This window comes from Etheostoma cragini, chromosome 19 (assembly GCF_013103735.1).
Source record: "Etheostoma cragini isolate CJK2018 chromosome 19, CSU_Ecrag_1.0, whole genome shotgun sequence".
In the NCBI taxonomy this organism is placed as follows: Eukaryota; Metazoa; Chordata; class Actinopteri; order Perciformes; family Percidae; genus Etheostoma; species Etheostoma cragini.
In genome coordinates this window covers 12623096-12639301 of record NC_048425.1, presented here as the reverse complement: position 1 = coordinate 12639301, position 16206 = coordinate 12623096, and the positions used below count along the sequence as shown (strand labels likewise).

Here is a 16206-nt window from a genome sequence, read left to right as displayed (position 1 = left end):
ATTGGCTGCTTAGAAATTAAGTGTTAACGAGCAGTTGGACAGGTGTACCTAATAAAGTGGCCGGTGAGTGTATGTGTGAGGTCAGTATGTAGACATTTCCTGTAAGTTTTGTGTTGATTTGACAAACATTTGATCATTTACAGCCGGATTTGTGCCATATCACCTGCAGTGTTTGCATGCATAGTGCCCCCTGGTGTTCAATTTGAATGAAACTTTCAGGGTGTGGTTCAGTTACTTATGAGTACATATACATACATTTTGATGATTGGTCAATGAATATGTGATTTATAGTAAAATGTATGTAATGCCACTCACCTTTCTTGCGCTTGTAGTGCCCCCTAGTGGCATATGTATATCAAACTGTCTGGGTACATCTGGGGCACCTATCTGAACTTACCCTGTGAGTTTTGTGATGATTGGCGTTATGGTTTCTGATTTGTGTTCATCTATGTCCAGAGCCACGCTCACTTGAAAAGTAATTGAGACATGGACATGCTTTATACAACTTGTAATAAGATGAATCCATTAATGATTTACTGAAAATGGGGTGGCAATCAGAGCTACGGTGTAGGTGGAGAGCTGGTGGAAATACTTTCTAGGCGGACCTTTGGTCCTTGAGGCTTTTTTGTACAGCACCTTAAGCTGCTCCTGTATGGGCAATTTCAAGTCAATCGGGCTTACGTTGTGGGGGGCCCATAGAATATGGGGGGTTTACTAGGTACCTCACAATACTCAAAGTATACCACATTCTTCTGAAGAAGAAAATATTTTTTCAGTTTCACAGATACTTTTGAAAAGGGAGGTAAAATTGTTGCATGGAGTGTAAGCCCAACACAGCAACACACGTGTGCCATCATGCAAATGTCAAACAGCCATTGTTGCAAATTGCAAAACTATTAGAAGGCAGAGCAGGACCAGAGTTAAAGGCCTAAATTCAATGTCCACACTCACAGATTTGCAGACTTTGAGGCGTGTTCCCGGTAAGTCTCACTGGCCCAATCCCAAAGTAAAGACTCAGACTTAGTTGATCTCAGGTGCTAAGTGAGTGAGTGTGTGTGATCACATGTTACCTTGGCGACATTTAATAAGATAGAATGGGGATTTAAAGGATAAGTCTTATATGTAATTGTATGAATGCATCTACTTCATAAACTACCTTTTTAGATATCTGGTTTAACTGTTTGCTTATCTACAACTTTTCTATCTTTTCCTGTTGGGCTTGTCCATCCGGCTAAAGGGATTCCAATGTAGTATTTAAGATCCTAATATAACACATTACTTTTCTATTTTCTCTTATTCCCTTTCTCGGTCTCTCTCTCCTTCCCGCATTCATGCTTCCCCTAGGACAGCTTGTTGGTCTTGGGGTCCAAAACGAATGTAACACTGAACGCCAGAAACAACCAAGGCCAGCTGACCGGTCAGCTCACACTGGGTGAGTGTTCAGTTTTGACTACTGTACCACTTTATTTGGAAGCCTTTTTTTTCTAGATGATAAATCGCCACTTGCCTTGGACAGCTGATTGGAAATACCTGCTGTGAAATCACTGTCTGGGGTGTGGCCTGACAATAGTTGCAACTTTTTTTTGTCTTTGTGCCCTCCAATGTTGAAAGAATCACATAATCATCTTGGTTATGTGTTCATTTACACTTAAGTTCAGCCTATTTATCTGTCTATGTACAGCTTATTAAAAAGTGATCTTAGATTTATCCAGCCATTATTGTAAATTGCCTGATCACCCTGATATTTTCTTTTCTTATTCTCTTTGTCTCTGTGCTTTCAGAAAAGATTATCTGTACTTTCTTCCAGACACTTATCTCTGATGCAATTATTGAAAGGGCAATGGATTCTTCTTATTATCAAGTTTAACCATCAGTCAGTCCAAATTACAAAGTCATTAACATGATTAATGACCACTGGAAAGCAAATGACCTGCTTATTAACATTAATAGCTATTGACTTAGCCAACATAAGTTTAGAGTTGATGCTGATTTGACAAGACTGGTGATATGACACTTTTTGGTCACGCTTGACCTTCGTCAGAAAATTAGTGCCGGCTTTTGTAGAAAGAGCATTTTGTCTGAAATGAGATGAAACTTGGCGAGAATAATTAAATTCCCTAGTCGTCGCAGCCCATGGATTAATGGAAGGGAGGAGAGGAGAGAGTGAGAAAGGCAGACGTTAAAAGTTTCTGTGTGCACATCTGGAAAAACACCAAAGTCTGGGGTACAGGACTGAATATTCCTCACCAGCGGAACAGATTACTGATTTTTCTCCATCCATTGTAAAAGCACGGCTGATCCAGCTTTGTTAGGCGCCTTTCATTTGCAGAGCAAGCACTCTGCACAGTATTGCAGATTGCTAATAGTGTTACATGCCCAAACATAGTTTCCCAAAGCGGATTTACAAAGCCATGAGGCAACCTTTATTCGACAGAGCCATTTACGAAAAGAATGTAAGAATGCAAACTAAAATTGCAGATTCTAAAACTTTTTCGGTGGAAAGCTGTTCTTTAAAGCTTTTTCATTATCCAACTAAAAGGTATGTTTGGTCCTGGAAGTGTTCATAAAATATTGAACAATGTAGTAGAGCTAAACAAATAAACAAAAAATAGTTTGAAGTCTGAGTCATACAGTTTTATTTCCAGCACCTCACAAAAGTATAATCAGTGTTTTTAAAGTATTAGCTTTGTGTTGATGGATGTGTGTCTCTCTCTGCAGGACCTGATGCCGTGGAGGCCCAGTGCCAGAGGCTGGAGGTTCGAAGTAAAGATGGAGGCAGACTGCTGTTCACTGCAAATGAGGAGGAGGTCATAATGACAACAGAAAAGTTCACTGTCACAGGTATTAGTGCTTTACTTTCAATTTCTAATCTTGTGATGTCTAGGAAAAGTAAATCTTTCCAAAATGAACGGGTCTCAGTCTTTTGGGGCGTACCGGTGTTTGATTGACAGCTTTTACACCAGATTAAAAAAACCAAACCAAATATTCCAATTTGTTTGAAACAAACAGATTAGGTGTGAAAGCACCCTAAGACAATTTCTGATACTGTGCTATATACCCATTTAAGTCTGTGCCAAGCATTGAGGTTCAATAATAGGCCTTAGTAAACACATGCTTGGCTGTCTTTTTAGGAATTATATAAGTATGTGTTTCTCTAGGCTCGGAAGGCGCTGTGTTTGGACATTCAGTAGAAACTCCCCTGATCCAGGCGAGAGCTTCTGAAGACCTGAAGTAAGTTAATATTTATTTACTAAACAAAAAGTCATTCAAAGGTTAATGTCACATGGTCATATCCTGTTGTTTAAGTAAAATGTTTAAATAACGGTGATAAATATTCCAATGGCATCTCAAAGCCAATGCCTTTGCCAAAAAAGAAGGAAAACGTGGCAGGAACCATAATTCACCAGGATAATTATTTTCAACACAATCTTGTAAACTCGTTATTAACAATTTAGATCAATATAAAACCAGATTTGACTGTTGTTTTAATTTCACAGCCCAGGGGTGAGCTAATTTGTTAGTTATTCTCTATTGCAGTTAGGCATTGATTAAAGCATGGGGAGAGCATGGGGAGAAAGTTGGTAAGGTTACGATGCATATTAGAGTCGTACACTCCCAAGCATGTGATCCCCGCTGCACTCCGCCTGAGGCTCCGAGCCCTGTGTCGGTCCATTAACGAGCTATAACGGGTGTGGTTTGTTGTCCACCTTACTGGTCCTGAAGGGAGGGCTGAGATCAAAGTTGGCACAAAAAGCAGTGTTCTGGCATCTAATTCCTCCAGAGTGAGAGGAATACTGATGAGGTTCACTTTAAAGCAAACACACACACACACAAAGACACAGCATTCACACACACACACACACACACACACACACACACACACACACACACACACACACACACACACACACACACACACACAGGCTCAGCTCAGGGGTGACCATCTGCAATGTAGTCAAAATTTTAACAAGAGGAAACCTAACAGGAGACAGTTAACACTCAAAAGCGTCAATGTGATGCTTCAAGAGGATTCCGATTTATTTTATTTAAATCCACATTTGCTCTAAAGATATTTAATTTATGCATGGTCAAAGTTTGATTGTGTTTGTGTGGTTAAATGTATTACATACTGCATTTATAAAAATCTTTCTTGGGGCTATTTCAATAGCTTCCAAACAGGCAGATGTACAATCTGTACAGTCAGGGCTTTAAATAATTGTTCCTTTTATTTTTTCAAAGAACCTTTTATATTTAGTCATACAGTCATATTAAACGCTAAATGGAGAAAGAGGAATCATGTGGGTTATTATTTACATGAATTCAAGCATAACACCGTTTTTGTGATGTTATTTCTTCTTATTCTTAGCGTCTGTTTAAAGAGTTATTGGCATGTGGGAAAACTAAACAAGCCGCCGTTATTGCAGTAAACCTTTTCACTATTGTTATTGGCAAGGATTATAGCTTTTAACTGCTTTTGTGCATGCAGACTTTCCTGTGGAACCTGCCACATATTGATATACACTCAAAATGTTGTTGAAACAGAGGTTATATGTAATCTAGATTTCTAGAAAAAAGTTAGATGACATGCAAAACATGCACACAATTTTTACCAAAAGCTAAAACATGTAGCTGTCACAGTACAATGGAGGACTGAAATGCACGACTCAGACAGGGACTCACAGGTGAGTAGATTTATTCTTCCAAGAACAATGCAGGCAAAGGTACAAACGGAGCAGGCAAAAATCATTGTCAGGAAACAGGCAAAAGTCCAACAACACCTGAAAAACGAACAGGAGGGAAAAACGCTGGAGAGAGTGACATGAGTAAATCTATAATCTGGCAACGATGAGTGGGAATGGTATTTAAGCACTGGGAACTTGGGAAGCTGAAAACAACAGGTGAATTAAATTAGGGGCAGAGATGGTAATGATACAGGCGGGAAACTGAAATGAATGAAGACAAAGTGGGTTTCAAAATAAAACAAGAAGTCATGCAAACATGCAACCAACTACAAGAGAAACTTGACAATACCATGACAGTAACCTCCCAAATCTTCTTATCCACCAATCTTTTGTTTTATCAGATGCATAGATGTCTTTTCACATGTATGTAACCAAAACCACAGTGCATAATTGTGTTTCCTGGCTTTGACGGATTTCCCTTTCAGAATATTATGTTGCTGTTTTTTTTTAAGATACTGTAATTTGTCTTATTTCAAAGTAAGAAATCCTGGTTTGGCAGTCTGATGATTCATAGGCTTGTACATTTAAAAAATGTAAAGCTGGCTACAGTTTAAAGTCCCTGAAAACGTGGTTCAAAGTATTTCAAAAGATAAACTACAAGACAAGAAAAAAATATGGCATCAAAATGTGCTTTCATGACCCCTCACTTATAGTAAGAAACCAATAAAAATACAAAAACGACAGTTGAACAATCATGCTTTAACTGCCAGTTACACCAGTGCTTTCAGTTCCATGTCGAGAGCACAAAATAAGAACTCTGCCAGCAAATTAGTCAATGTTCCCATTTAATATGATTTGACATAAAGATACGGTCACCATCTTGGACCAGAAAATCAGCACCGTGTGTGACAACCTATTCTCCCTGCACTGGGTCCTTTAATGTCACCAAAGCAGGCACTTTTTCATTATGAAGCCAGACAGTGAATTATGAGCCGGAATAGCCTATTGATTGATTACACGTTGAAATCTAATTAATCACCTGATATGATGACATCATGCTGTGTAATTATGGTGGCAGTAACTGAAAAGACTTACTTTCACTAAAATAAAAATTCTTTGACACCCATCTTATCAGAGTCTTTGACATTTTTTCTCTATTCCACATTGCTATATTGCACTCAGCAATGCTGATTCAAGACTATGAGTAAGCTTATTGTGAAGCAAACCTGGAGCTTTCTTCTAAACTGCCAACAATGTTGCTAAAAATGAAAAGTGCAGTTTTCATTGCGTTGTTTATGTAAGTGGCTGTGGGATTTTCCAGGCACATTCTACCCATCTCTCCCCCAGAAACCCACTCACCACCTGTCTGATAAAGTTGCTACTTGGCTCACATCCATGCTGCCCTTTTTTTCCGTCTTTAAAGAAATATAATTCTCTTGGTGATGGGTTTTATTTCTCTGCAAGCCAACAGTAATCTGGGAGAAAAACAGAGCAGACACAAAATCAAAGAAATCCACCTGAGATCTTCCTTTTCTTTGAAGCACCTGTTCTTCTCCCTGAGCGCTTTCTGTGTGCGCTGACACTCAGGTTTGTCTTCATTTGTCATCATCATGCTGCTTCTGAAAAATTGAATATACTGTGCATAATAATTCCATTGGCATGTACATTTATATACAAAATGTTTAAAAGTATCCTTGTCCACTTCATTGTCAAAAAGTGTACAAGATTTCTCTCTCTTCTTGTAGGGGCAGTCCCTTAGGGTGAATTGAAGGTTATGAGCAGGTTTATATTGGCACTAGATCCTGAATGATAGAGGGACTCACAGACACAATGGGAAAACCTGAAATCCTCAGCACAGCAGTAAGATTCAGTCAGGTTCTGGTCAAACGCACATTATTAAGGTCTATAAATAAACTTTAGTTACAAAATGACATTAGCCTTCTGTTCATATTTGTTTCAGCATCATTCTTAAAGTGGGTCTAAAGCAGAGTTTTGGTGTATGGCTAAGTCTTTTCTCGTTTTTGGACTTTGTAATGCATTTTGTCATTTTTGCTTGTTTTCTTCTAGTAAATGCATACATAATGTTCAATTAGCATACAATATTAATATTGATGTACTGTTATGTAAATTGTAAGACTTTTTTGCTCTTACTGTGTTAACTGAGTTTTTATCTACAATTAGTAAAAACATACTGTATGCACTACATAAAACATCAATTTAATTGATCTTGCGCAGGGAAATTTATGTAGACGTTACAGTAGTATAAGCACAAGAACAGATATATATGGATAAGTATAGATTGGTAACTTAAAAAAAAAATTACAATATTGTATACATTATGACAAATTAATAGGGCTGTCCCCTCTTAGTTGACTATTCAACTAATTAGTTGTTTTGGTCTTAGTCAACTAAGATTACTTTAGTTAGTCTTCATGTTAAATTAAATGACTATATTTCCAAGAAACATAAGCACATCTCAACACAAGATGTGATGCTTTTGCCTTATTCCTTGTGGAGAAAATCAGGTTTCCAGTTCTGTCGATTAAATCAACTAATACATTAGTTGACAAAATCATACGAGTGAGGGACAGCCCTAAAATGAAGGGCATGAAAAACAACAACCAAAAGTTCTATTCTAAACACTGTAGACACTCGATTTTACTCCCAAAAAGGTAGGAGACACGTTTGTGTATAGTGACTTGTGAATAATTGCACTTTTTCTGAGGAGCTATCAAGTATAGAGGCCTTGATGTTATCTGCAAGGGCAGTGCAGTTATAAAATGGATGAAGTCCTGCAGTAGAAATGTGTCAGTTTGTCATGTCCTTCTCTCAGCTCACAGCTTCATTACCTTTTAGTCATAGCTCTTGTCAGGCTCTGATCCGCTCCTTCACCTGACAGTGACCTCTGTAGTTTGCTTTTACTCTCAAAATACCCTCAGGTGCTGAGTACCAAGACAGAAATCAAGATAGTCAATTGCAGGAAATTTGGCTCTGGTGATTCATGTTTTGACTCCGCTAGCTTCCCACTCAGTCTGATAATAGTAGCATCTTCCAACCAGAAATTACAGGCCTACATGTGAAAATATTTCTGTCAATTACATAATGAGATAATTTTGTTTCTCGGTCTTGAGAATGATGCTCTGATTCCTGATGCACTTCTGTCCCAAATACATCTGAATAGGTTGGGAAGCTGCGTGATCCTTGCTGGGATATGTTTCTTGTGTCACTGAACATTTCCTTGTGATACATTCATCTTGTTTGTCACATCCAGAGAGACTTTTAAATATTCTAATGACGTGTATGGAGGACAGTTGGTAAGTCATCTAATCAATGCCACAAAAAGCCTCCAGGTTTCAGTTGTGTCACAAACAGTTTCCGCAGGTTGGTGCTTAAAAGTACATGGGAATCAAAGCCAAGGCAGACCAGATAGGATTTATAAGCTCTCTTCTTTACAGTCCAGTGCATCAGAGAACATTATACTTATAAAATTAACTACTACATTAGTTGACAAAATCATGCGAGGGTTAGTCGTCTAAGAATTTTAGTCAAGGAAATCCCTAAAAATAAAGTAGAAACAAAAAATAAAAGTTTATATATTAACACTATATACACTAACAAAGGCTAATAAATAATAAAATTACCATTTGAGTGTATAAGTATTTTTTAATATAGTGTAATAGGGAGTAAATTGAACAGAATGTATAAGAAAACAGCTTTTCATTTCATTTTCTCCGTAAGTCTCTGCTACTAGAGCTCCCCCCACTCCAGGTTTAAAGTCTGTTTGCAGTGCGGCCAGCCGCGAGCCCCTCTCTAGATGATGCATACAGCTTTCAGGACAGTCTCTGCAGTAGCTGTGTCCACCACACAAGAGTGACAGGTTAATTTGGAAGATAAAGGCAGAACAGAACAACTCCTCTTGGTCAGACATTTGTACTTCCAATTTGTTTGGGTTGAGATATAGGGCAGCAGGAGTGTATTCTTTTTTTTCTGCTAGTTTTGACTTTCTATTGTGATGGTCTTGTTTGGACAGCAGAACATTACATACGGATTCTGTTGAAATAATTGGTTTGTATGGGAGGGCGGGCTTATTTACAATCATACTCCTCCATTTATCAGTATAGATAAACCACTACCCTCTATCATTGCTGTACACAGTTTGAGTCAAATCTCTAACTGTGATGCAATTAACCTATGTAAAGTGGCCTAGAAGATCATTGGTGGTAAACTAACTGATCTGTATCACAATTTCAAAGGTTCGAGTCAATACTCTTGACTTTCCCCTTTTGGAATCTCTTAGCTAACAAAGTAGATAATGCAGTACTTAATCACTATGACTTCAGCTACATTTGGTTGTGTGCAGCTCCTTCTTCCATAGCTCTGCGATAGTGTTTTTTGTTGTTGTGGATGTAAAGGTCATTTTGATCGCAGTAAGAAAAGCTGGTCTGTTGTAAACGGCCATTATGACTGAAAATACCTATAGGTTAAGGGTGTTAAGAGTTTTCTGGATGGAGCCAGAATCCCTGATATATTCAGAGTACAAAGAGCTTCTTGTTACTGATGAGGATGGCGCTTTCTTTAACTGATAGCCTGCCCAGTCAGTCTTATGATCTGAAGGTGTTTGCACACAAACTGATTATAGCTTAATTTCTTAATCTCAAAGCTGCTTAATTAATTTCAATGTCTTAATGGATAACATTTAACAGCTACCACATTTTTCTAACAATTTCCCAGAAATCAGAATCAGAAAGTGTTATTACCAAGTAGATTTGGACATGCAAGGAATTTGTCTTGGTGATTTGGTGCATAACCATAAAAGCAGCGCAAAAGTCAGAGATAATGTAAAATGGAAACTGTTACTCTGGAAAATGCGATGAATAATATGAAAATTATCTAATTAAGAAGGTTCCTTGAATGATTTATGTAGTTCGAACACTGTCTCCATTTTTTCTTGAATTACTACCCATTGATAGTGTTAGTGGAAGGTCAGAACATGCAAACAATGGAAAGTTGGTCTACAGGCAAGTATACAGTTTAATAAATATAAGGAAGCTGTGTTAGCAGGTATGAAAGAGATTGTTTAAAATCAAAAACTGAGCTCAAAACTAATGACATTCAAATAATGTATAACTCGTCTTAGGAAATTTTCTCTTTCCGTAAAATGTACACTAAATTATGTATGTACATTAGCCTGGATGCCAGCTGAACTAGCCCCGCCCACAACATTTGAGGTTTGGACGTTCCATAGAAAGTGAAAGGGAAGTTCGGTCTGGACTTGGTCCATTGTGGAACAACTACGCTCGAACAAGACAAGACCAATCAAATTGTTAGGGCAGGCGATGATTGTCAGATGGTCAACAGTAGGCTAATTGAATCAACCACGTCACCAAAGAGCACCTGAGTTGAATTTGTTTTAAAATAAACTTGGCTGCCGCTGGAGATTTGTAATGTGTAGATGTGTAGACTCTGGCATTGCGTCTGTTTATAGAAGATGTCGTAAAGCTCAACTCACACCAGCTGATGGTGTTGCTGTGACTCAGCTGTCCCAGAGGCTGGTTTTAGAAGAGACTTTACCTGTTTAAATGGCCAGTAGAGAACTCAGCTGGTAAAGTCAGCTATAAATTATATAAATAAAATGATCAATAATCCATTTTATTTCTACGTTACAAACAGCTGTACGAAATGGCAGAGTTTTTAGATCGCAACATCACAGAAAATGGACACATCCGACATTTAAAATTTTTACCTGAGGTTCAAAGTTCATCAACAACAGATATAATCTAACCATAAGGTCTATTTAGAATTGTTCAGGTGCTTTCAATCCTACTATTATATTTATCAGATGGAGTTTGACTTTTGTTTAAAAATTTAAAAAATTCTGAGAACCTTTTAAGGTCTTTGTTGACATTGTCCATGTTGGCTTAAAAGATGAGGTTCAACTCCTGACCTTGGAAACAGCAGTTAAATAGTTAAGTTCACATTTTACTTCCAATTTCATGTGTTTCATATATTTTGAATAACATGCATTTAACATTATCTTTAATAGTAATGTTTACAAGTCATCAGTAATGTGAAATTAGACCTCATGCTGCTTTTGGAGCTTTAGAAAGTAGACCATGATCTTTCAGAAAAACATGAAAATGGAAGTAGTCTGAGATGGTTTGAAAACCCAAGAGACATTTTAAATTGAATGTATCATTATGGACAGTGTCTGAAACCAGCACTCTTCAAATTGGAACACTTTGCCTTCTGGCAGGATTGCCCGAGCTCTGTATGCTTCCGTGCGTGCATCCGTGCAGCGATCATGCTGACAGAACTACTTTGAATAGAGTGAAAATATCACACGCAACATTACATTATCACTAGCTTCTTACTGCACAGCTCAGTGCAAAGTGTTTGAAATGGATTTTTAAATGACTCGTCTATTCAAGCCATAGATAATCAGTGGATGCTTGAGAAATAATTAGTGAAATATACCAACTTATGGAGAACTTGGACACAGATTCTTGTGACTCGCCAATGAACGGCTGTGGTTTGGGAGAAGAATTGGTATGCTACGTTGCTACGGGAAACGGACTGAGGGTGTCTTCTCACTTATCTACAATAAATGATCACGTCAATAAGAAGCAAAAAAAATCGTTTAGGTTGGACAGAGAGAAAAAAGAAAAAATAGCAGGGGACTAGTAAAACAACCACAGAGCAGACATCTATCTTTATTCCTTTGGCATAAACTGTCCCAGGTCAAATGCACATTTTACAGATCCTCTCCAAACTGTATCTACTAAAAGCTGATTTAAAGTCGAAGAGGCTTTTCAAATGCAGATGAAATTAATTTTGCTTCCTCCCTCCCAATTCCAATAGTGCATAATCCGAAATGTGTGTCACTTTCAGAGGGTATGGAGATTTAAACATTTTCAAGACGGCTCCTTAAAGTCTTCCATTTAAAATTCATTGAAAACAGATTTGGGGAAGATGGGGGAAGAAAATCAATTTAAAACGGTTATGAGTTATGAAAACAAATTCCACATTGATTGGTTCTTGCACTTTCACTTTGTAAACAAATAGACCACGGGAAGAAAATGCAAATTGCACTAGCCTGTGTTGCCTAAGGTCAAAATCAGCTCATACAGTTATGGGCTGATTAGGAGTCTTACTGGATTAGAATAAAGGGAAAAAGCTACTTAAACATTAACAGCAGTTTTAATTTTCCACAGGTGAAGTGGTTGGTATTACTAACTGAATTATATTTTTGCAGCAAGAGTAACTAGAAATATTAAGACGCTGTTTTTTTTGTTTTTTTCAAACAAGATATTTTGACTCCCTCTCTAAATTCCTCACTGCCTTGGGTCTGTTATGAAACTAATACCATGAATTGAATTCCATCATCCTTCCCCAAACAAGTAATTCCACAGGGATATTCCTAAAGTAGGAGCTGAATCAATTTAACCTTGAACATCTTGTATGTTCCGCTAATAAACCACACTGAAAGGCAAAGTTTTAGTACTGCAAACATCCTACGTATAAACGGAAATAATTGTTGCTCCAATCACAAAATTTCCAAGCTCATTTTTTCTTTTCAGGCTTGAGTCTCCAACACGGACCCTGACCATGGAAGCTCCCAGAGGGGTGGAGGTCAACGCTCCCAAGGGCCCGCTAAAGGTCAGTGGTCGAAAGGATCTACAGCTGGAGTCCACAGAAGGAGAGGTGAGGAAGATTAGAACTTATGCTCGGAGTGAAAAGTTCCTCTTTTGTGCTCTTAATGTGTATCCTCTTTAGTTTTGTATTCATACATTTTAAGTGATTTTGTATTTTATTCCATGTCACAAATTCTGTGTTTCAAATAAGGCTTTACAGCCAGGCGAGCTCTGTAAGGGTGTACTTTGACACAGTGCTGCTTTCAATTAAATTCTAATTTCAGCATGCTAACATTACCAGGCATAATATTTACCATGTTTGCCATCTTGTTGTTGAGACTGGAAAAGCGCTATATAAATACAGCACATTTACATTTACATTTACATCTTAGTTTAGTGTTAGCATGCTAACATTTGCATAGTATTGTACACATTATAAAATCTAACTTATGCTAGGTAAAAGGTCAAGAGCTCAAAGTTATTACAATTTATCCTGAAGGCGACATGCATGTATGAACGAGTTTTGTGATCTCACTAGATCTCATCAGAGAGTTGGTAATGCATCACTTCAGGGCACCTCTGGCTATTTGAATGACTTCCAGCATGTCTTTGATGTTGTTTCTCCCAGATACTTTTAGATGCCAACACCATTCAGCTGGGTAGTCTCCCTCTGGGCATCTACACAGTGTCACCCAGTCAGGCATCCAAGGAGCAGGCTGTATACGAGGTGTGTGTCTGCCCCAGTGGCAAGATCTACCTCTCTCCTGCAGAGACCAGCTCCACCTGCCAGGCCATGAGCAACATCTGTCTCTGGAGCTGACCCAGTAGCAGCATTGGGGATGGAGGCCCCCTTTAACATCTGCTCTGGAACTGTTGAGTTTGAGAATCCTCCGTTGGTACATTTGACGGATAGTGAAACTCACCTCAGCGGAGATGGATCTTGGACTCTGATCTGAGTTCAGATCAGTACAGAAGCATCCGAGTCTGCTGTGTCCCTGTGATGGTCTGTTGGACTTCGGGACCCCTGACAGTATTTGAACAAAAGCAGCTCCCTGAAATCAGGAATATCACATACGAACAGGACCATTTCCACTACCTTATATTATTCAAATGACACACCCTTTATTTTTCTACTTGGTTTGACTTGCAGTGACTGTTTTCAACATTCAGAAAGAATAAATGAGAAACGGTGAAACACAGTGGCCTTTAGCTTTAAAAGAACTTGTATTGCAACTAAAAATGAACCTGTCTTTGCAATCATAGAAAATAGCTAAAGGTTAGCTAAAGTTGTGATGTTGGAAAGAAAAGTAAGCACAAATATATCATGTTTCCCCTCAAAATCCCAATTTTGTTTTTAATAATTTCAATAGATATTTTAGTTTTTTTCACAATGTTAACAGCTGTGTTATTTGAAATTAAACATGTTGTGTTTGTATGTGCCCCATATTGTACTTAATGTTTAACTGTGATTAAGACCGGTTAAAACGGATACACATGCTGTTTTGAATGTTCAGGTAAAGGTTCACAGGACTTCCTCACTTTATAGGTAATTATTCTACCTTTTCTTGATGATGTTGATATTACAAAATGAGATGTTCTGTAGGGTAAGAAAACAATCTCAGTTGTTTGATTACTTTAAAGCACTTCCATTTTGAATGAATTTTAAATTCTTGAATTTAGAAACAGCAGTTGAGGTCTTACCACATGTTCTATGGAGGGGCTGTTCTAGAGCTTTAATTTTATTTTCATATGACAATTACTATGGCTTAGAAATTAATTAAATTAAGTTAACTATTAATACCGATGGTATTACTGTGGAGTTTGACTCGAGAGGCTGGCTGACCTTGGCACTGCAGCTGAGAATGAAGCAGGCGGCCATGTGCAGGCCTGCTGGTGTGAAATGCCTCTCTCCACGCCACTTCCTCATCCTCCATCGTCGCCATTTGGCAGAGACTGGCTAGTTTGGTAAGAGCCGTGATGGCACTCTAACAAGAGCTTAGCTGCCCTGCCCGCTACCCGCCATTATCCTAATTGTTGGCTGAAACAAATACTCAAATGAACTGAGTAGCTTGGAACCTTTTTGGATTGTTTTGTTAAACAATTTGTGAGATTAGGGTTGTGGCCATTCTGGTGGTATTTTTGAACATTTTTGAGAATTTCTCCAATAGGGATGATACATAGATTTTATGATTAAAATCTACTAGAAACAGTTGGAGCTGATCAGGATTTTGCCAGGTTTCATGTGATTAAACTAAGCCTTATAGTGACGACTATATTGTAGTGTAAGGAGAAGTACTTCCACTCTTAGTAACGGGTAACCAGAGTACAAAGTCACATGATCCTGCGGGCCCCGGGGTGGAGGGATGAGATGGTAAAGAAGTATGGTTCTGCCTTTATAGAATGCCCGCCATATTGGTCGACACAACTTTGGTTTCCACAAAGTGGTTCAGTGAGTACAGGAAAATTAGGAATATTAAAACCAGATTTAGAGGAAGAAGAAAAGAAAAAGGTAAAAACATTGAATTTTAAGCTAATTCAATCAGGAGAAACATGTTTGCAGATATGCAAAAAGTTTTATTATACAGCACAATAAAAAGGACAAAGTCTTTGGAGATTAGACTCCATCTTTATTCTAATAGTTAATATATTGGGGTAAAGAACCATCAGACCCCCAATGGAGTCTATACCCGACCGAAGGAGGCTTCTGACCCGTCAGCTGGAGTAGATGACTGGAGGTGGACTGGTTTAGCAGGAAGGTCTCCAACAGTTGATTTGATTTAGGAAAAGCATAGATTAAGAGTTAGGGCTTCCTGAAAGAATTTACACTGTGCTACCTTAGACAAAAACAAGGAAGGTTTTAAAATATAAAAGAAACCGAAAAAAGGAAGTTAAACAAATGCCATAGCAATTGACTTTGTTGAATTTCAATGAAAACTGATGACACACAGAAAAGAAAGTTAAATTGAATTCTAACTTTTTTCTCTCCTCTGTATCTGGGTTTAAGGACAGTGGACTCACCCCCACCCGGGAAGAAGAAGAAAGAGAAGAAAGAGCCAACTGCGTCCTCTCAGCCGCGACAAATGAAGAAGCAGGAAAACATCAGGACTGGTGAACAGTTGTCAGCCTCAGGCCCTCAAGCAAAACGGAGACGAGGGGGTGACTGACACCTTTCCTATGCTCCGAGTGGCAATGGCGTGAGGAACAGTCGGAGTGGTGTACAGATCATGGACAGAAACTGACATTAGAAATGCTGCCAGCCACCTACCACTTCGCATTCGTCTTCCCAACCAATGCAGGAGGTTATCACCTGAGCTCGAATCTCAGGGTGTAGGCTGGATAAAATTGTCAGGCACACCAGACACGCTGATAAAGTGCACTTTAGTTGTACAATACGTAGTCTCTTTGAGTTGTGCATTATGTCATTTGAGCAACAAGCAGGCTTTTGGGGTTGGGCGATATGTTATTGTGTAAGGGATGTGCTGCAGTTAATTTCACAAATTACAACTTTAGGGGCAAAGTGTATCTTGTATAGTACTTTAACTCTCTATAGGGTTAACAGATTAAGAGTTAAATTTCAATCAATGGCAAGCTCATTGGCTGTCACAAAAATGTTGTAGTATAGTATGTCGACAAGTCACAAAAACTTCATAGTCGAGAAAGTCAAGAAGTCGGAAAGGTCATAGTATAGTATGTTGAAAAATTATAAAACTCATAGAATGTCGAAAAAAGCTATAGTATATGTAAGTCATAGTATGTAAAAAAAATGAAAGCCATAAATTCACAATTATAAAACTGCAAGGTGTGCCATCACATTTTTGTGTGTATGAGATGTTTCAAAGAAGTTATAAAAAGCCATAGTGTGTTGAAAAAAGTCCTAAAGCCATAGTATGCTG

General features: G+C 38.3%; 1 protein-coding gene across 2 annotated transcripts in view; it reads left to right on the top strand.

Annotated features, from left to right (window-relative positions):
• Window positions 1-13799, top strand: part of LOC117962203 (zeta-sarcoglycan-like) — a 43354-nt gene extending 29555 nt beyond the window's left edge. The window contains exons 4-8 of one of the 2 annotated variants that reach the window (XM_034901360.1): window positions 1345-1432; window positions 2719-2841; window positions 3159-3231; window positions 12260-12338; window positions 12942-13799. In XM_034901360.1, the coding sequence (XP_034757251.1) occupies window positions 1345-1432; window positions 2719-2841; window positions 3159-3231; window positions 12260-12338; window positions 12942-13133 (555 nt within the window). In that variant the 3' untranslated portion in view covers window positions 13134-13799. Of the gene's footprint in view, window positions 1-1344; window positions 1433-2718; window positions 2842-3158; window positions 3232-12259; window positions 12384-12941 lie in introns of both variants that reach the window. The other variant, XM_034901359.1, reaches the window with a different exon arrangement.
• Window positions 13800-16206: the final 2407 nt, after the last annotated feature.